The 20,523-nt window shown below is 49.1% G+C and overlaps 1 protein-coding gene and 2 long non-coding RNA genes across 5 annotated transcripts in view; 2 read left to right on the top strand and 1 right to left on the bottom strand.

The window, feature by feature from the left end:
• GOLGA1 (golgin A1) overlaps positions 1 to 20,523 on the bottom strand; it is a 47,776-nt gene that overhangs the window by 3,203 nt on the left and 24,050 nt on the right. Inside the window, exons 12-22 of the mRNA XM_027035097.2 lie at positions 18,424 to 18,519; positions 15,219 to 15,314; positions 13,239 to 13,388; positions 12,638 to 12,733; positions 6,591 to 6,680; positions 5,645 to 5,747; positions 5,383 to 5,540; positions 4,802 to 4,945; positions 1,450 to 1,509; positions 686 to 856; positions 66 to 152 (exon numbers count right to left, since the gene is read on the bottom strand). Coding sequence (XP_026890898.1) covers positions 66 to 152; positions 686 to 856; positions 1,450 to 1,509; positions 4,802 to 4,945; positions 5,383 to 5,540; positions 5,645 to 5,747; positions 6,591 to 6,680; positions 12,638 to 12,733; positions 13,239 to 13,388; positions 15,219 to 15,314; positions 18,424 to 18,519 — 1,251 coding nt within the window. The remainder of the gene's footprint in view (positions 1 to 65; positions 153 to 685; positions 857 to 1,449; positions 1,510 to 4,801; positions 4,946 to 5,382; positions 5,541 to 5,644; positions 5,748 to 6,590; positions 6,681 to 12,637; positions 12,734 to 13,238; positions 13,389 to 15,218; positions 15,315 to 18,423; positions 18,520 to 20,523) is intronic.
• On the top strand, positions 852 to 9,403 carry LOC128312105 (uncharacterized). Of its 3 annotated transcripts, none has more exons than XR_008290943.1 (4): positions 852 to 4,326; positions 4,447 to 4,675; positions 4,853 to 5,217; positions 6,117 to 9,403. It is a non-coding gene; the product is annotated as an uncharacterized LOC128312105 (long non-coding RNA). The 3 variants fall into 3 exon arrangements; XR_008290944.1 differs by having other exon boundaries at positions 4,853 to 6,344; positions 6,790 to 9,403; XR_008290942.1 differs by having other exon boundaries at positions 4,853 to 6,344; positions 6,440 to 9,403.
• LOC128312106 (uncharacterized) lies at positions 13,382 to 18,972 on the top strand. Its single transcript, XR_008290945.1, has 2 exons — positions 13,382 to 15,970; positions 17,749 to 18,972. It is a non-coding gene; the product is annotated as an uncharacterized LOC128312106 (long non-coding RNA).

Below are 20,523 nucleotides of genomic sequence, written 5' to 3'. Positions count from 1 at the left end.
CACCCGCCAGTGCTGGGATTACTAGCTAGTTCCTAAGAACCAGACAGCAGGCCAGGGAACCCTACCTTATACTCCAGGGTTTCTTTGAGCATGTTCTCTTCCTCTTGTGAGAAGTTCAGCAACACTGACACAGCTTTTATAAGGTGAAAAGCCTGAAACAAAGTTGAGTTTCGCTGCCATGGGCCCTGGGGTGGTGGACAGTGGGGGAGGATAAGGGGGCTTAACTGGAGCACTCCCTGGGTCTCTTCCCGGTGTGTGCTCCCCACGGGTTAGCAAGGACCACGTGGAGGGGGACGTTGGGCTTCCTCGGGTCTGACGACAACGACAGACTTTTCTCCCCTCCATCTTTTCCTCTGGGAACCGGCAAGATCCCCAGGACATCCACGGCAGCCACCCTGCCCTTCAGCAGGATGCGGGAGTGCGGGGCAGACCGTTCCCAGACTGCAGCCTCAGCCTCCAACCCGCGCGGCCTCCCCGGAGCGGACTCCCTTCTTGGCCCCCACCTGCCGGCTGCACCGTCAGCAGGTCAGTGCCAGCTGGAGAAATAACCATTACGTGTCCACACTGGTGGCCAAATGGGAACATGGGAGAGGAAGAAAGCAATGTACTTGGTGGGAAGCCACACGAGGCTTGGACAAAGGAACCAGACGCTCAGGACCCAAAAGGCAACTCAGAAACCCTTTACCTCAGACTCTCGACAGGACATGAATTTTAAAACCACGTGTTTAAGGTACTCAAAGTTGATCTCGCGGGCATCAGTCAGGTCAGCATTATTCGTGACGGAAGGAGCCATGTTGGGCATCTCGGGGCCAGGCTTCTCTCGGACCTCAAAGAGCTCACTGTCGGGTCTGATTTTCTAAAAACCCAACGGAAAGATGCTGTGCCAAACCCCTCAAGACAGGTCTGAAAATCACCCGGGAGAATCACCCGGCTTGAGCTGCGCTCACCCGCTGTTCCTTGGCCTCACCTGCACCACAGTAGGGTGAAAGGGCCCCCGCTGGGAAGGAAGTGCCTGAAGAAGGCTCAGCCACCCCCCCCCCCCACCGGCAGACGGGGTGGCCTGAGAGGAAGGAGGGGGTTGTCTAGGGAAGTTTGGACGATCCCTGTCCCGCTGTCAGGATGTCTGTGGGGCAGCGAGCACCCCAAACTGGGCAGAGGTGCCGCTCTCCTGTCTGGGCCTGGCGCTCTGCTGCTCACCTGGCGCACAGGTCGCTGACTTCTCAGCCCACAGAAGGGCTTGGAGAAGAACCGCACGTGCCCCGAGTCACACAGTTACTTTCCAGAGACAGGTTCGAGCTGGCAGGGCTACCGTCCCACCAGCCAACATCTGGCTTCCCAGAGACCTCGCAATCAACCGGTGGGGGGAGAGCATTGTCAAGCGGCGAGGGGACCCGGGACGGCCAGAGAGCCAGGAAGGGCACAGGCAGTGGGGAGAAGAGGGGAACTTACCAGTTCCTTCTGGAGAGTCTTTTTGAGTTCCAGCATCCTCTGCTGCATCTGCTTTATGGTCTGAGACAAACCCCGCCCCCCGCAAAAAGCCATCTGTTACATGCACATTCCACCATCTTTAAGGTGCCAAGGACAACAGAACAGCCAGCCACCCCTTGGGACCCTATACACCTGTTATAAGACACTGTCCCGTCTCCTGAGGGGCTCGTGTTGTCACACCTGTGTGCCTCCCGCCCGGGGCCCTCTTCTCTCCTTCTCGCTGCTCTGCACGCACATGCTCTCCAGGCCCCACAAGGGCCACTGAAGCCGTCACATACCCTCTGTGGAGCACTCGTGCCCCAGGGCTGCCCCGGCCTCCCCACGGGCTCAGCCCTCAGGACCGCTTCAGGTGCCTGCGTCTGGAAACCCCTCTGTACGGTAGACTTGTCCTTCCGAATGAGATTTACGTGCTATGATCCCTCACCACTGCTCCGGAAATACCATTTTCAATGCTTATTTGGAACAGTGTAAACGGTCATGGTTTTTCTGTACTTCTCTATTTTATTTTTAGTTTAATTAGTATTGAGCTTTAAGTGTAATTTATTACACACTCCGTTAATCACTAAAAACGCTAACCTCTGTTTTCCCAATGAGAAAATTTACTGTATAATCAGCAATACAGGAAAAAACATTAAACATTTCTCCAAAGTCTCACAAACTTAGTCTTTCCCGTGACCTTCAGGTCTGAGTCACTGATCTTGCACCGAGTAGCTGGAATTGTGAATAGTGTATGTTTTTCATTTATCACAGTTTTCATAGCTTTTCACGGTTTCCCTAACTTTTTTTTTTAAGTAGGCTCTATGCCCAACGTGGGGCTTGAACTCATGACCCTGAGAGCAAGAGTTGTGTGCACCACCTACTGAGCCAACCAGGTGCCCCCTTAATTTTAACTTCTAATGTGACAGTAACTCGAGGGGATGGCCCATGCCTTAGAGCGGCGCTGAGCCTCCATTTTTGAACACGGCAGTAATAGCAGCTTCCCTTTCTCCAACGTGTGTCCAGTCTCTCCGCAGGACTGAGATGGCTCTGCCACAGACCCAGCTCCCGTCAAGCACATTAAATGGCCTCCAACACATCCCATTTTATAAATGATAATGTGTTGTTTCAATCTGTATTCTCTTGGCTGACCACGAGGCTGGCATTCACCCAAAAGTACATTTGCTATTTTATGTATTTTAAATTTTCCCTGATTTTCTAGGATTTTGGTTCACTGATTAACTCATCTAACAAGTACTGATTAAATCCCTACTACAGGCAGACGCTGTCCTAGAGGCTGGGGAAAAGCAAGAAGCAAAAGAAGAAAAATGCTCAGGGGCACGTGGGTGGTTCAGTTGGTTAAGCATCCAACTCTTAATCTCTGCTCAGGTCATGATCTCACGGTTGTGAGATCGAGTCCCACGTCGGACTCCGCAATGAGCACAGAGCCCGCTTGGATTCTCTCTCCCCCTCTCTCTCTACCCCTCTCCCGTGTGCTTGTTCTCTTTGTCTCTTGCTTTCTCTCAAAATAAATAAACATTAAGTTTAATTTTTTTAAATGTTTACTTCTATTTGAGAGAGACAGAGCATGAGCGGGGGAGGGGCAGAGAGAGGTGGAAACAGAATCCAAGGGGGCTCCAGGCTCTGAGCTGTCAGCACAGAGCCTGACATGAGGCCCAAACTCATGAGTCGTGAAATTGTGACCTGAGCCAAAGTCGGATGCTCAACCGACTGAGCCACCCAGGCACCCCAACAAATAAACATTGAAAAAAAAAAAGAAGAAAGAAAAAAATGAAAAATACCTGCTCTCAGGAGGAGAAAATGTCAGTGACCATACATTACATAAGAAGGTATTAAGAGGCCTGGTAAGGGGACAGGACGTTCTGGTGGTGATGGTGAGGGCTGCCAAGCATAGTGGGGAGGGGGGGTGGGGAGGTGGAGGGGGGCCCTCCTTAACAAAATGACATCACAAAGGAAGTGAGGGGATTATAGGAAGGATATTCCAGACAGAAGGCTCAGCAAGTACAAAGGTCCTGCGGCGGGAGGGTGCTTGACAGTCACAGAAAGGCAAGGCCAATGTGGCTAAGAGGGGGTGCAGTACAAAGGGTACTAAGGGGCCAAACCACACAGGGCTTTGTGGGCCACTGCAAGGATGTGGCTTATATTTACAGAGACAGGGGAAGTCATCAGAGGGCTGGTACAGAGGTGGTGACAGGGAAACCATTAGAAGCCCAACACCAGCCTACAGGGAAGAATGGTAACCCCACCTATGGTGGCAGCAGTGGTGGGGATGAGGTGCAGCCCATTTGGGGTATAGTTTGAAGGGAGAGCCAGAAGGATTTGTTAATGGTTTGGATGTTGCTTGTGTAAGAAACAAGGGCGTTGAGAATGATACTAAGATTTTTACTTTTTACGTTTACTGAGACAAGAGCAGCCCCCATTAGGCAGCATGGTGAATGTGAAGTTGGGTTTTGGACAGTTTACGCAGATGCCTTGTAGACACTGCCACGGAGACAGACACAATCTAAAGCTCCAGGGAGCCGTCTGGCCTTGAGATAAGGATGTGGGCGCCCAAAGTGGGCAGTAGAGGCAGGACTCTGAGGGAGTGAATGCCACTTAGAGAGGAGGTCTGAGGGCTGGGTCCTGGGCACAGGGAGTTTGTGCGCTTTTCTGTAGTTTACACTTCACAGTAAGATTAAATGCTCATGTGTAAGTGAGAATGAGCATTTTTTCCTTTTGTTATAGATCTAAAAAAATACACACCCACAATCACACTTTGGAGGCCAGAGCAGTGACCAGCCAGCACCCTTAACTTCCCAGCGCACTTGGAAACCAGGATCAAAGGAGACCCTGCACTTGCAGGTGCAGGGGCCTGAGGAGTGGGTGGAATCGGGACATTTATTAAGCCTCTACCAGATACGCGAGATTTCACAGGACAGCTAACAAACTTTCATTTCATACCCCAATGCCCTCCCCTGCCAGTAAAACCGCTAGAAGACAGGCATCACTGGGTCATTTCACAGCCATAGAAAGGAAGTGAGAGGTAAGGTGATGGGTCCAATATGACCCAGCTGGTGACAGCAGCACCTGTGACATCTGGCCTCACTACTGCCTGAGCGCAAATACTCTGGACATTATCTCAAGCGTGGGGGAGGTGTGAAAGGAAGACTGCCCAGGTGGAAGTCCAGGAAGAAGCCCTTCTGGTGAAGAGGTAAGATCTCTCCCAAGAGGGGCCCGGGGGCATCAGCCAAACTCTCGGACAAGGGACTGAACGGTTTTAGGCCCAGAACAGGGAGAGGGCGGGGAGATCAACAGCTGAGGTAAAGCACACTCTCACCTTGTTTTTCTCCACGAGTTGCTGCTCCAAGTCCTGTTTTTCCTTCTGCAGCTGCCCTAGGTCCACAGCCCCCACCTCACCATTTGGGATTCCCTCTGCAGCCGGAAGCTGGTACGTGGGGTCCTGCGTGGCCCTCGAGGCCGCCTACAGGATGGACAAGGCAATGGTCAAGCTAAGCCACAGGTCCATGGGGAAAGGCGCCCAGACTGGGTCCAAAGGTTCGGGCTGATGTGCCGGAACAGGCGGCTAGCTGGCCAGGAACCAAACCTGGGCTGTAGAGATCCTGTCCAGCGCCTTCCAGGGGGACAGGCAGCTTTCCGTGCAGCGAGCGTGCTTGGAAGGAAAGGGCTCTACTGAACACGGACACGTGGCGCCACATCCGACGGGCTCCTCAATACCCACGAGCTCCTAGTCAGGTACGCACCCCTACTTTAAAGAAAGGGAGGTGACCTGCCCAACATCCCGCAGCTAGTGAGCGCCAGCTCTCCTCCCCTCTTCTCACCGCCTCCTACTGGCAAACTACGGCAGGCAGCCCCGTCCTGCTGCCGTCACACTGGCCCGCGGCTCAGATGGGGACTTACGTGAGGCTGGGGAACTGAGCGTGTCAACCCCTGCTCCGGGACAGCCAGTCTCAGCACGTCGAACCCCGCGGCAGCCTCGGACTCCTCCACCCTAAGGCTCTGCAGGGCTTCCAGCTCGCTCTGAAGCTGGTGCATTTGCAACAGGGCAGAGTCGTGACCTAGGCCGGGCAGAGGGGAGCACCAGTGACTCCTCCTGGCCACCTCAGGGCAGGGGTACTGGGTGGGAGCAGGTGAGAGGGCTCGCCAGGGGTGGACTCCTCACCTTTCTTCAGTTGGAAAATTTCCTGCTCTTTCTGGAGAATCACTTCAGCTTTTTCCTGCAGACTCTGTTCCTTCTCATCTACTACAGCTGTGAGGTTAGCAGCCTGGACAGAAAAAGCCAACATAAGAGAAGGCCGGCAGCAGTAACCGAATCTCCCCCAAAAGAAATCTCCACTTTTCCGCTACCCAGGGTCCCCCAGGAATCCCTCCCTGAAGTCTAAAGCCTTGAACATACCCTAGGCTACCCTCTACTCCTATGGACAGAGCACAATTCTGGGGCCAGGGCCCTGCACAGGCTGCCCGCCCCCCACCCCCCAGCCTACCACTAGCGGGCCTACCATAGATGTGGTTGTTCTGCCCAGCCTTCCCCAAGCTGTCATAACCATGACTTCCGTGTCCTGAGTACCTGTGACATGCCTAGCATTTGACACACATGACCTCATTATGATCTGAAAGGTGTAATTATCCTAAAGTCTTTGCAGATGCAACTGAGACTGGAATTTATGTTAAGGACTCACCGAAGGCCTAGAGTCCATTCCCTACAAGGTCTGGGGCCCGATGCTGAGTCTGTCTTGAAAGGAAGCTTTGCCCACCCTTCTCGCTGACGGCTCAGCTGTACTGCGTTCTCCGGGGCCTGTGGGCAGCGATGCCCCTCACAGAGTCAGAGCCCAGGAGGCACCTGGATGCGGGCTTTTCCCCAGGTAAGGTTTACAACAGTAACCGGCCATCAAACATCCAAAAAGGCCATCCCGTGGGGTGAGGATTTCTTTATGACGTTTTTCTCCCACCTTCCTAGAGACCTCAGGGTCATCAATCACACAGTTCCTGGCATTCCTGACACCTGTGTCCAGCCCCTGGAGGGGGACACACGGGGAGGCAGGCTGGTCCTGCCCGAGGCTGGAACACACCACCCTTTGGCCCGTGCCTCAGGGTCAAATGGGGCCTACCTGTTGCTGGAACTCTTCCCTCTGCTTCCGCACCTCCTCCAGGGCTTGAGCCATTGCGACACTCACAATTTCTCTTTGGCTCCACTCTTCCTACAATCCAGAAAATGGGTGGGACACTGAGCCCCCAAACGCCTCTCACGGGTGTTTCACTGCACGTTATGTGCCACCCACTGGGGGAATGCCATCCTCCATCCTACAGATTTTCTTCCTGCTGCCCGAGGGTCCTGGACTGCCCTCTCGCTGCGGTGCCGTCTGTATGCCTCTGAGAGCTGTCCTGGTGTACAACCCACCGACCTCTCCGCACAAGGGCAAACCGCCGAGGCTCGGGGATCCCATGGGCACACTAGCCAGTCCTCGGCCCATGGTTAGGGGACCCAGAACTCCAAGAGAAGAGCTGGTCTGATGAAATCAACACAGAATAGCAAGGAAGATTCTCAGGCCATGTGAATGGACTAGTGGACCCGAACAACCCAATTATGGGAAAAATAATCAGCAATTACTGAATTAAATAGGGCAGGGCAAAATGCCACAGACTCATCAAAATTATCCATCTTATAAGAGAAAAATGCTCTGGTCCCACAGCTAGTAAGTGGCATTGCCAGGTCTGAAGCCAGCATCTGAGCTTAGAGCCAAGCCTCTGGATGTTAGACTGTACCACCCAGAAAATTTTCTACATGGAGCCGGGCTGCCTCCCTGGCCTGCCCCACAGCACAGGAACCACCTCCTGACAGACAGACACATCGGTCCTCTTCCCGGAGACGAATGCCGTGCTCACAGATCAACCCCTAGACTTCTCAGGTGCCTACATTCTGGTCAGGGACATCTGCGGTTTGTGTCTACCCCAGATCACACCGTTTTGGGGGATAAGAGCCTCATCACTGCTATTCCCCACTTCCACCCTGCAGTTCTGGAGGGCTGCCCATGTTGTGGCTACAAGGAGAAGCATGGGACTCAGGCCTGGCCAACTGAAGTACTGCAGCCCCCTGGCCAAACTGATTTGTTCAAGGGGTGGCTCTGTCACCTAAGATGGACCAATCAGAATCCTTTTTTACATCAGAAGCCTTTTTGATAAGCCAAGGAGAAGCCCTCTTTCCTAAGCTGGCATGTCACCAGCTTGGAGCTGCTGCTGTGATGACCACCCGATTTGAAGGCCGCCACCTGTATCGTGGGGAAAAGCAAGGCCAAGCGTCTGGGTAACTGACAGGGCAAGAAACAGCATGATGCAGGAAGGAAAGAGACCTGAGGCGCCCCCCACCCCCAAGTTCCAGTCGGACAAGTCTTTCTGGTTGTGGGAGCTACTCAACTCCCCTATGACACCTTTCAATTTGTGTCGGTACAAGTGAGTTGATGGAAGGAGACGCCAGCCTCCTGACCAGGGGAATTCTGGCTCCTACTGTGGAGTTGTCAGAATTGACCTTTCTTTGAGTCCATCTCTAGTAGAGATGAGGAAACCTAGCGTCTGAATTCAAAAGGCAGGAGCCCGCGCTGCGCCAGACAATACCCCTCATCGGGGGAGGCAGTGTTGATACAGGAGAAGCAGCTATGGAAACATGGCCCTGTGAGTCCAAGCGGCAGGTGGCAGAAGGCTTTTCCGGGGAGGTTTAGAAGAGCTCGGACTGCTGGTGTCTAAGAGGACGGCCAGCAGACAGAGCGCGAGGCAGGAAAGCAGGTCAGGGCAGGAACCAGAGACTCAAAGCACCTCCATGCCAGGAACTGCATGGGATACTTTTTATCCACGGTCACGCTCGAGCCTTGGGGCAATCCTCTCGAGGTCAAGGGTTATTATCTTCAGTTTTGAAAAAAGGGAAACTAGACTCCCTCAAGAGTCAGCCGGTGAGGGGCTAGGCTGGCACACAGGACGGGGTCTATGCGGCTCTGAAGTCTGCTACCGCCAGAGCCGCATGCAACCCAGGACTGTGGGATTCGAGGTTGCCCGGCACAGTCCGGGTTGGCCACAGGAGCCACCAGGCTACCCACGTGTGGCAGCTCCCTGCACCTGGGAGTGTGTTCCCTGACAGCAGTCTAAATAGGTATGCACCTAAAAATAGTGCTTCAAAACACTTGAGGCAAAGACTGACAACCGGCAGGATTAAAGAGAGAGACAAATCTGTGATCACAGGTGAAGATTTAACACATCACTCTTACTAACTGATGGAACAAGGAGACAAAAAAGAAACATCAGAAAACATAAAAGATATGGACAACACTATCACCCAACTTGATCTAATTAGCATTTACAGAATGCTTTCCCCTCACAGCAGCAGCGCACTGAAACATTTACCAAAATAGACTCTGTATGACAGGCTGGGCCATAAAACAAACCTCAGTAAACATCAAAGGGCTGAAATCATTTAGTGTATGATCTGATCATAATAGTATTAAACTAGAAATCCAAGATCGAGAACCTTCCGCAAACATTTGAAAATTAACCACACTTCTAAACAGCCTGTGTGCGCCAGTTTTTATTCCCGCCTATCGGCCCCACTGCCCCTTTCATCCTCTGCTTTGCGACGATGCTACATCTGGTCTGAGGCTCTGCAAATGACATTTCTGCTCGTCCAGCTGGTTCCATGTGAGCCTCTGCCAACAGGAGGAGCTCGAGGCAGACTGGAAAGCAGGAGAACACAGCAAAAGCCTTGCTCCTTCCTGTCCGCTTCTGCGAGCAGTCTGCACTGCCCTGGCGGTGGCAAGAAGGCAATTTCTTCCCGCAGCCACATCTGCATCCGCTCTGCAGGTTCCCCAGCCCCGGGGCTGATTTCACTGGCTGCCCTGTCCCCCAGCACACCAGCGCCCGCTCAACAGCGTCCCCTGCTCAGAGGAGCGTCCCCTGCTCAGGTCCCCAAGTGCCAGACCTGTGGGGCCCTTTGTCTTAATTCCTAAGTTTAATAATTCAACCTTCTTTGCTTTGTTCCCTTAGTTGTAGCTGTTTCTGCAGTGGCTACCTTCACAGTATCTTTTGCCTGTTTCAGTGCTGGACTAAAAACTTTACATGAGATCACGAATTCCCACTTCAATAAATGGGTCTGGTTCCTTTATCCTGACTGGACCGTGATGGACACACTGTAGGACAGATCTTCTGGTTCTTTTTGTGTACCTTTATTCTTTCTTATTGCCTTTTATCTTCTGTCCTCCTATCTAGAATCTTCCTCCACCTGAATGATGCTCTCTAGCACTTCCTTTAGGGCAAATCTGTTGGTGACTAATTCCTTGTTTCTGGGTTTTTGTTTTTTTTTTTAATATGAAATTTATTGTTAATTGGTTTCCACTCCTCGTTTCTGTTTTATTGGTTTTTATAGTTCTACTACCATGCTGTGTCCGGGTACAGACTTCAAAACTTATCTTGGGAGAGCCTGCCTGGCTCAGTTGGAAGAGTATGTGACTCTTGATCTTGGGGGGTCATGAATTTGAGCCCTACATCAGGTGTAGAGATTACTAAAAAAAAAATAAACTTAGGGGTGCCTGGGTGGCTCAGTCAGTTGAGCACCCGACTTGGGCCCAGGTTCATGAGTTCGAGCCCTGCGTTGGGCTCTGTGCTGACAGCTCAGAGCCTGGAGCCTGCTTCAGATCCTGTGTCTCCGTCTTTCTCTGCCCCTCCCCAGCTTGCATTCTGTCTCTCTCTCTCTCTCTCAAAAAAACAGAAAAAAAACAAAAAATAAACTTAAAGAAAAAGGAAAAATAACATTTATCCCATTTGGATTTGTAAGAATTCTCACACCTGTACCTGTGAACTGACAGCTTTCAGCTATTTGGAAAATTCTCAGCTACTGTTGCTTCAATAATTGCTTTGACCTCACATTTGCATTCCCTTCTGGGCCCCCACTGACAGGTGATCAAACGCCTTGCAGCATCCTGTCTTTTTTCATGTTTTTTCTGTATGTCATTCTGCCTTTTCTTCTGTCTCACTAATTCTCTTATGAGTGCTAATCTGTTGTTAAACATATTATTTTTTAAAACAACTTTCCTGAAGTATAACTGACACTATGCTGCGCATATTTTAAGTGTGGAATGTGATGGCTTATGGTGAAACCATCACCACAATAACAACCGTGAAAATACTCATTACCCTCAAAAGTTTCCTTGTGCCTTTTGGGTGCCTACTGCATTGGGGTCTCAGCTCTACACTTTCCAGCTCCCACACTCTAATTTGTTTCCCTTTTAAAACTGCTTCCATTTAGTACAGTTTCCAAATCTCTGCTGAAATTTGTGATTTTGTCTTTTATGCCTTTAAACATGGTAAGCAATGTAATATCTGAGCCTCTGAACAGGACTTCCTGCTTCTGTACTTGCCTCCTTTCCAGAATATGCTCCACAAAGAACCAGAATAATGATTTTAAGACTTCTCCCATCACTTCTTTGCTTAAAACTCCCAAAGTCTGCTTGCCTGGCTCCTCTCGTCTTCTCCCTGAGCCCATTGAGCAGCAGCCACACTGGCCTTGGTGCTGTTTTCTGAACTAAGTGTTTTTTCTGCCTCAAAGTTTTTCTTTTGTTTTTTAATTTTTTTTAACGTTTATTTTTGAGAGAGACAGAGAGACAGAGAGTGAGACAAGAGTGTAAGTAGGGGAGGGGCAGAGAGAGGGGGAGACACAGAATCTGAAGCAGGCTCCAGGCTCTGAGCTATCAGCACAGAGCCCGATGCAGGAACCGTGAGATCATGACCTGAGCCAAAATCGGACACCCAACCGACTGAGCCACCCAGGCGTCCCTGCCTCAGAGCTTTTCTATTTGCTATTTCTTTCTTTTTTTTTAATTTTTAATTTTTTAAAATTTACATCCAAATTACTTAGCATATAGTGCAACAATGATTTCAGAAGTAGATTCCTTAGTGCCCCTTACCATTTAGCCCATCCCCCCTCCCACAATCCCTCCCATAACCCTCAGTTTGTTCTCCATATTTAGGAGTCTCTTCTGTTTTGTCCCATTTGCTATTTCTTCTGGAATATTTCCTTCCCAAACATTCACATTGCTGGCCCCTTCTCATGACTCAGAGCTTTTGCTCAAATATCATGGAAGCCCTCTCTAACCTCCACCTTAGAGCCCTCTCCTCTCTCCTCTTTGTCCTTCACACTTGCTTTACTTTCTGCACTGCACTTACGACTATTTATCAGTTGTTCATTATCTAGTTACAAGCGCCACCGGAGGGAAATTTTGCCTGTTTTGCTCAATGCCACATGCCAGCACCTACACTAGAGCCCACAGGTACTCCACTGTTTGCTGAAGGAATGCATGAAAAAATATCTGCCACCAAAGTACACGTTTCCCACGATACAGCACTACATCATTAGCACCTAACTTAGCAGAGACTATTACTGAAAGCTTACTTAATGCAGACCCACAGCTTTGGGTGTTCTTAGAGAAGGTCTCTGCCAAAAGATCCACAAGATCTTTGTGTCGTGACCAAGTTGGGCAAGTACTGCAATGATCCAGCATCTAAGGGCTCTTACGAACGGGGCCAGAGGAGGCTGGAGGCCTGTAAGAAAGTGGCAGAAACTCTCTGCATCCAGTTACGTCCAGGGAGTGAAGGGGGCGACGTCTGATTAAAGAATCTGATTAAAGAATCAAGTTCTCAGAAAGGAAAGGGTAACAATCCAGCAGACTGTTTCTCATCTCTACATGTGGTCTCCGACATAAACAGATGGGGTCCTTACGACAAGTTAAGCCCTTGTTTTGCTAATCTGGCTGGAACGATCAACACCACCAGTGGTTTGACAGCATGCCTTTCAGAAAGCTGCTGACGATGACACAGAGGAAGGGCTGGATGCATGAAGTCAGACCAGCACCACCTGGAACTAACTGTGGAACTCAGACGAATTACTTATACGTGGAGCCTCAATGACGTTACTTGCACAGTGAGCATAATTCCTCCTCCCACCCTGGATCACGACAGGACTTAATGAGGTGAGATTTCTAACAAATGTCTAAGGGACTGTTGAACAAATGCCAGTTCACGCCTTCTCCACTCTGAGTACAGGACTTTCACTGGGCTGCTCCCAATACACATACAAAAGATGGGCCACTGCTGTGACACATGGACGCCGTTAGATAAATACCTTGAGCTTCTTTAGTTCAAGTTGGTGGTGTTGCAACGAACGTTCACATTCATTCTTACTTTCTTTAAGGGCTGCATTTTCTTGCTCCAGTTCTCTCTGCAAATTAAGAAAAGTATACATAAAACGAAAAGGGCGTTTCCCTATCTCCCCTGGGCACAGTCCTACAGACATGGAACCTTTACAAATGCACCCCACCTCCTGTGTCCCTGCAGGGGTGGGAGAGGAGAATGGAAAATTCTCAGCTACCCTCCTCACGAGAAGAAATATGGCACTTGACTCTGACGGTGAGGAATCAGAGGGAGAAGCCATGAGGGAGGAACAAGAACACTGCAGAAAGAGGGGAGGAGGCTGACAGGATTGGTCAGGAAGCACAAGTCCTTGCGCAGCCCAGAAGAAAAGAAAACCCATCTGTTTGGGGTTTTATAAAAAGCAGCCTTTTTACATCCATTCTCATGAGCAGGTGTCTCGATGGAAAGATAAAAACTGCTCCAAAAAGTGGTTCTCTGTTGAGAGGGAGGCTGGTCTTCTTCCTGTCAACAACCTGGCGGCCCAGCAACGTGTGAACCTGGTGCTCACAAAGCTCACTCCTTTCCTCACGTACCACCTCCCGCTCTGCGGCGGTCTGGTCGGCCACCCGGGAGCTCTCCAGGGCAGCGAGCTGGGTCTCCAGTGTGTGGACGCGCTCCATGCACTGCCGTTCCAGGGCGAGGACCTGCTGCTGTGCCTGGCTGCTCTCCTTGTTTGCGGCGGCCTGCAGAGGACAGTATTCATGGTGACAGTGAGGACCTCATCCGTTCTGTCCCTTGGTGACCCAAAGATGGGTGTCCAGTGGAAACAACTTTCCTTCCTGCTCTCTGGCCTGGGCGCTGCTGAGGTCTCCACCTGCAGCCCTGCCGGGCACCCCTGGCCTATTCAGGAGCTAGAGTCTGGGACTGGTCTTGGTGCTGGGAGGACAGCTTAGGGCACCAACCAGTCAGTCCTAAGATACAGCCCTCCTTCACCCTACTTGGTACTGCCCTCTATGGCTGAGGCTTTTCTTGGGGAGGCAATATGTATCTTCCTCAATTTACGATGGGGTTACAACCTGACAATCTCACTGTAAGTTGAAGGTATTAAGTCAAAACAAGCATCATAGCTCAGCCTAGCCTACTTTACTTTTTAAAGATTTTATTTTTAAGTAATCTCCACACCCAACGTAGAGCTTGAACTCACAACCCCAAGATCACGAGTTGCATGCTCTGCGGCCTGAGCCAGCCAGGTACCCCAGTTCTGAGCATTTAGAGTAGGCTAGGCCACGGGCGCCTGAGTGGCTCAGTTGGTTGAATGACTGATTTCAGCTTGGTCATGATCTCACGATTTGTGAGTCTGAGCCCCACATCGGGCTTTGCACTGATAGCACAGAGCCTGCTTTGGATTCTCTGTCTCCTTCTTTCTCTGCCCCTCCCCTGCTCACGTGCATTTTCTAAGATAAATAGATAAAATTAACAAATTAATAGTCTAGGCTACTTTAAAAAAAAAAAAAGAGGGCCACCTGGCTGGCTCAGTTGGTGGAGCACGTGACTCTTGATCTCAGGGTTGTGAGTACAAGCCCCATGCTGGATGTAGGGATTACTTCAAAATAAAATAAAATTAAATAAATGAATAAATAAATAAATGCATGCTCAGTACACTTACATTAGCCTACAATTGGGCTAAGTTTGTTTTATATTAAAGTGTTGGATATCTCCGGTAATTTACTGAATACTGCACTGAAAGTGACAAACAGAAAGTCTGCCCAGGGGCTGCGGCTCCCCACCACAGTCTGGTATCGAGGAAGAATATTATATCGCACACCTTTAGCCCAGGAGAAGCTCAAACTTCACAATTTGAAGTATGGTTTCTACTCAGCGCGTACTGATTTCTCATCTCATAAAGCTGAAAATCCTTAAGTTGAGCCATTATAAATCATGGACGGTCTGTATAGTACAGTGACGACGAACAAGGGCTCTGACTGAAGAAAGATGCGGGTTCTGCCATTTACCAGCAGGGAGACCATGACCACTGGGTTAGTGACCCAGTCTTTCTGAACCAGCTTCCTCTAGGGAATGAGAATAGTACGTACTTCTTAGGTCTATAGCAAGGACTAAATACAACACGTGCAGAATACTTAGCACAGTGACTGGCATGGCCAACATACAATAAATAATGCTTTCGTTTCTCTAGCTCCTAACTCAACACCCCACCTGGGGCTGCAACGGTTGGCCAAACCCCTTGCCAAGTTCTCCTCAGTCCTGGCCGCAAGCTGAGGTCTGACTGCCGGCAGAGTTACCGCCTCTAATAGTCCCAGAACTAGGCCGGGCCCCACGGCCAGCCATCAGATGGCAATTAGCCAGTCCCTCCCTCCTTGGGTAACTCAGATCCTTCAGTACGTGGTGCGTCCGGACTCCCTCTACCACAGCTGCCCTCCTCACACCCAGTTCAACAAGCGTATCTGAGGTCAGGTCCTAGCACCTCACTGGGGTGAGTCTGGGGTGACTGCAAAGGCATAAAGGGCAAGCAAGCATCAAGGGCCTAGAGCCCAGCAGCCACAACCACCACTTACTAGCTCCCGAATCTGAGCTTCCTGAGCCGCCACAACATCACCACTGTGCTTCAGCTTCTCCTCAGAAGCCTGCAAGCTGTGCTCGAGCTCTTGCACCTGAGGGGGAAAGGGAGCGTCTTCATTCAGAAGAAGTCACAGGGTGGGAACAAATGGCTTTAAAAATCAAATCCGTTTAAATATCATTACCACTATTCTACCATTCTTTTCCTCCAGTCTATTTTTGTGACTTTTTAAAAAAAAATAATTCTAGGCAAACTTTGTATTTTTCCTCTTCACTCAAGTTTCCTTTTGTGTTTCAATGTAGCCTTGAGAACCTGGATTATTTCCTTAAGGGATGTTTCACAATCTACTGACCCACTGCCTCCTGTGCTGGCGCTCACGTTTCCCGCTTTTCTGTCTGAGACAGTTAACGTCTTCACTCGACAGTTTTTGACCTGGTTTGAGCCACTTCCTTACGACAGATTCCAGGAAGTGGGATGACTGCTCACCGTACAAACTTTCACTCATTCTACAGACGTCAACCGAGTCTGACTGTGTACCCCGCACCGCACTAGGACGCTAGGCCGGCCCCGCAGATGGGACAACACCCTGTCCGCAGAGCCAGATCTTCCAACGGGCCATTTTTATCTGATTTGAGCTGTCTTTGCCAATTTCCCTTATAAAGTCCTCTTGTTCGCTGAATAACATTTGACCTTGAGGAAGCTTATCATGAAAACAAACACAAGGAAGGTTTGCAGCTTTGTCACGGAGAGGTAGGTACCCAATGGGCGGAGGATATTTTTAGGTCTCACGGCTCCTTATACATATTCACATGTAAAATTTAACTGCAACAACTCCCTGAGAACAGCATTATTTCCACAGATGAGGATAGCGTTACTTGTCCAATATCATAAATTTTATTAATGGTAGAGCCAGAACTGAAACCTAGCTTTTTAAACTCCTGAATTCAGAAAGGATCTACTCAGGTCCCAATTTAGAGGCAGAGCTCCAGAAAGATTCAGATCCACAAGAGGTTCAGCACAGAGTTATCATATGACCTGGGAATTCCACTCCTAGACAGAAACCCAACAGAAATCAAAGTAAAAGCTCACACAAAAACCTTGTTCACAGCACTACACTAATGTTCATTATTCACAATAGCCAAAAGGTGGAAATAACCCAAATGTCCGTCGACAAATGAATAGATAAACAAAATGTGGTACAGACATAAAAAAGAATGAAAGCCTTTTTTAAAAAGGCTTATTCAGCCTCAGGGCACCTGGCTGGCTCAGGCAGGAGGGCATGTGACTCTTGATCTTGGGGCCATGAGTTTGAGCCTCCATGGCATGGAGTTTACTTAAAATAAAAAAACTGAAAAACAAAACCCTGGCTTATTTGGCCTCAAAAAGGAATGAAATTCAGACACATGCTACAACATGAATGAACCTTGAGGCCATATGTTAAATGAAATTAGCCAGATACAAAAGGACAAATATCGTAAGATTCCACTACTATGAGGTTTCTACAGTAGTCAAATTTATAGGGATAGAAAGTAGAATGGTGGCTGCCAGGGACTGGGGGTGGGAGAGAATGGGAAGTTAGTATTCAATGCAGACAGAATTTCAGTTTGAGACGATGAGAAAGTTCTGGACACGGATGGTGGTGGTGGATTCACAATAGTCTGAATGTGCTTAATGCCACTAATTGTACACTAGAAACTATATTGAAATGGTAAATTTTATGTCACGTATTTTATTGCAATAAAAAATAGAAATTCAGAAATAGAAATGAATTCTAATAAAGCAAACAAAGCTGTGCTGAGAAAAATACACCTATGAATATTTTTATCAGGAAATAAGATTTTTAAAATGAGCTAAGCAGGCACCTGGGTGGCTCAGTCGGTTGAGCATCCCACTTCAGCTCAGGTCATGATCTCATGGCTCGTGAGTTTGAGCCCCGCATCGGGCTCTGTGTTGGCAGCTCAGAGCCTGGAGCCTGCTTCAGATTCTGTGTCTCCCTCTCTCTCTGCCCTCCCCCAGCTTGTATTCTATCTCTGTCTGTGTCTCTCAAAAATAATAAACATTAAAACATTTTTTTTTAAATGAGCTAAGCATTTGTGATAGTCTGAATGTTTGTGTCCCCCAAATTCATGTTGAAAATCTCATGTCTGATGTGATGGTGACAGGAGGTGATGATGCCTTTGGGAGGTGAGGTGTTCAGGTGATGCCTTTGGGAGGTGAGGCGCTCAAGTCCTGAGGGTTCCGCCCTCAGGACGGGATTAGTGCCCTTAAGAAAGAGGCTCCACAGAGATCCCCTACCCTTTCCACCATTTCGCACGCCATTAAACTGGCAAAATAAACACATAAATAAATAACTGGAAAAGGCAGCAAAGCAGGTATAGGACCCCTTCAAGCATGCTGGGGGAGTAGAGCCAAGCACAGCCCTTGTAGGAACATTCTTGTCCTACTTAGTCACATTAGGTCATATGCGTTCTCTACCCTCAAGGCGACAAGGACAGAGCTATTTGCTGCCATGTATTCTGTGGTGACAGGAAGAAGGTGGCAATCTGGACGTCCAGCGCCTGGCAGATGACCGGAATGTGGTGTAGTGAGCGCAATCCACTGGACACAGCCAGAAGATGGGGCGGGTGAAAGGAACAGTGGATGTGGAACTACATCACTCACATAAATTAACACACATGCACACAAAACAAGGTCACCAATTTTAAGGTAACCCAACAACAAAAGGATCTCTATTAACCACATTAGAATGGCTTCCTGTGGGAAGGAAGGGACTGGGGATAAAAGGGAATGAACAAACGAGAACAATTTTGTGTGGAACAATGGTGGCAATGTGGCAAGAATGAAGAAAATGACTAACTCAACCATGTGTAAGTAAGATCCAAAACAGTCCCTTTAAAAGAAAACTTTTGGGGTGCTTGGGTGGCTCAGTCAGTTGAGCGTCTGACTTCCACTCGGGTCATGACCTTGTGGTTCATGGGTTTGAACCCCGTGTCGGGCTCTGTGCTCACAGCTCAGAGCCTGAAGCCTGCTTCAGATTCTGTGTCTCCCTCTCTCTCTGCCCCTCCTTGCTCACACTCTATCAAAAATAAACATTACAAAAGAAAAGAAAAGAAAACCTCTGACCCCAGGGGATTCTCCCACAACCATGTCATCCAACCAGGTTACCACCCAGACATGGGAATCACTAAGAGTGAGGTTAGTACCCGAGTCTCCAGGATGTCCATGGCCTTGGCCTGGCTGCTTCTGGCTGCCAAGAGCTGCTGTCTGGTATCCTCCAAATTCTGCTCAGCAACTGTTTTCTGTAAGTTGAAGGAAGAGTATAAGAAAATAGTCATTTTCCCACTGAATAAATACTTACTGATACCTACAATATACTGTGATTTGTGCAAGACACAAAGGACACAAATGCATTAACAAAAATAAGGGCTGATTGAGATAAATTTCACATTACATAAAGTATACACAGAGGGGCGCCTGGGTGGCTCAGTTAAGCATCCGACTTTGGCCAAGGTCATGATCTCGCTGTTCCCGAGTTCAAGCCCTGTGTCGAGCTCTGTGCTGACAGCTCAGAGCCTGGAGCCTGCTTCGGATTTTGTGTCTCCCTCTCTCTCTCTCTCTCTCTCTCTCTGCCCCTCCCCGGCTCTTGCTCTCTCTCTCTCTCTCAAAAATAAATAAGCATTAAAATTTAATTAAAAAAAGTACGCAATAAATTTGACACAGTCCTTAGTCCTTGAGGCTGGGGCAAAAGATTACAGAGTGCAGTAAGTACCCACAGAGGTGCCCTGTGCAGGACACTCGCCGCCTCAGGAAAGTGGGTGGCTTCCTAATTCACAGGTGGCCAGGGGTGGGAGGGAGCACCTAGGCAGAGGGAAGGTCAGTGAAATAGCCTGGGGCACTCAGGGAACTACAACTTCCAAAAAGCTAAAGCAATGGTGGATTCAGGTCAAGAAACAAAACGAGAAAGTCAGGCAAAGGACCAGATCATGAGAAGCTTTTTATGCTGCAGAAAGGAGACTGAATTTAATTTTGCAGGCAATGTATTTTTTTTTAAGTGTATTTATGTATTTTAAGAGAGAACGAGCTGCAGAGGGGCAGAGAGGGGGACACAGGATCCGAAGCAGGCTCTGTGCTGACAGCAGAGAGCCCAATGTGGGGCTCAAACTCACAAACCATGAGATCGTGACCTGAGCTGAAGTCAGATGCTTAACCAACCTTGAGCCACGCAGGCACCCCTGTAGGCAATATATTTTAAAGTGGGGCTGTCCAAACACTGGCATTAGACTACCTTGATTGGCGGAGGGGTACCTGGCTGTTAAACTTGGAGGTTTACACCTGGCCTACTGAAAACAGGCTATCTGTGGGCAGGAATATACACTTTAAAAAAACTCCCCAAGTAACTCCTATGCACACTAAGCTTTATGATGATGATGATGGCACAACAATAATGATTATAATATTACCAGCTGAAATACATGGAGACTTATGTTCTAGAGCTTCATTCTGAGCACTTCACATACTGTAACTCCTTGAACCCTAACAACAATTCTATTTGTTTGGTACAATTATCAACCCTATTTCAAAGAGGAGAAAACAAACACAAAGAGATTAAGTTACTTGCTCTAAGTCACAAACTGGTAAGTAGAACAGGCAAGACACAAACCTATGCAGTCCGATTCTAGAAATCAATACACTCCAGAACCCAGGGTATACACACTTGTAGACTGTAGGGGAGCTGGGGAAAATGGTTAAGGGAATGAGGCAGTCAGGAATATCAGTTAGGCAGGGAGCGTGGAAGACTGTCAGGGGTGAAGGACAGACTTATTTTGGGTAGGGCAGGCTGGAGACTTCCGATATGAACTCAGCTAGAGCAACTGGAAGCCCTGAAGGACGACGGTGGCAGTGGAGATGGAGATATTTAGTTGAAACTAAGTGCAGACAGACAGGAAGGGTCTAATCTGGGCCCAAGGTCTTGGCCGTGCCACCTTTGTCATGGTGAGGCCAGTCACTGGGATACAAAGGGAAGGAGGGGTAGGATATGGGCAGACAGTGGGCTCAGGCCTGATGAGAAAGTGAGTTCACCTACACCACTGGGCAAAAGGCCAGTCCGCTCAACAGCCTCCCTCAGCGAAGGAGAGTCCCCTCACTGCTGAAGGCCATTCTTGTTCACACCACAGGCAGATGGTAAAAATTTTCCTTGGCCACCGGAAAGTGCAAAAGGGTGGAAGAGAACAGGGCGGTAAGATAAGATAGCCCAAGTGGCATATATCACCGGTGGAGTTTATTGGCGATTGGGAGGGATGCTG

The sequence above is a fragment of the Acinonyx jubatus genome, chromosome D4 (assembly GCF_027475565.1).
Source record: "Acinonyx jubatus isolate Ajub_Pintada_27869175 chromosome D4, VMU_Ajub_asm_v1.0, whole genome shotgun sequence".
NCBI lineage: Eukaryota > Metazoa > Chordata > Mammalia > Carnivora > Felidae > Acinonyx > Acinonyx jubatus.
The sequence above is the reverse complement of the archived record's forward strand: the minus strand, read 5'-3'. Positions and strand labels throughout refer to the sequence as shown.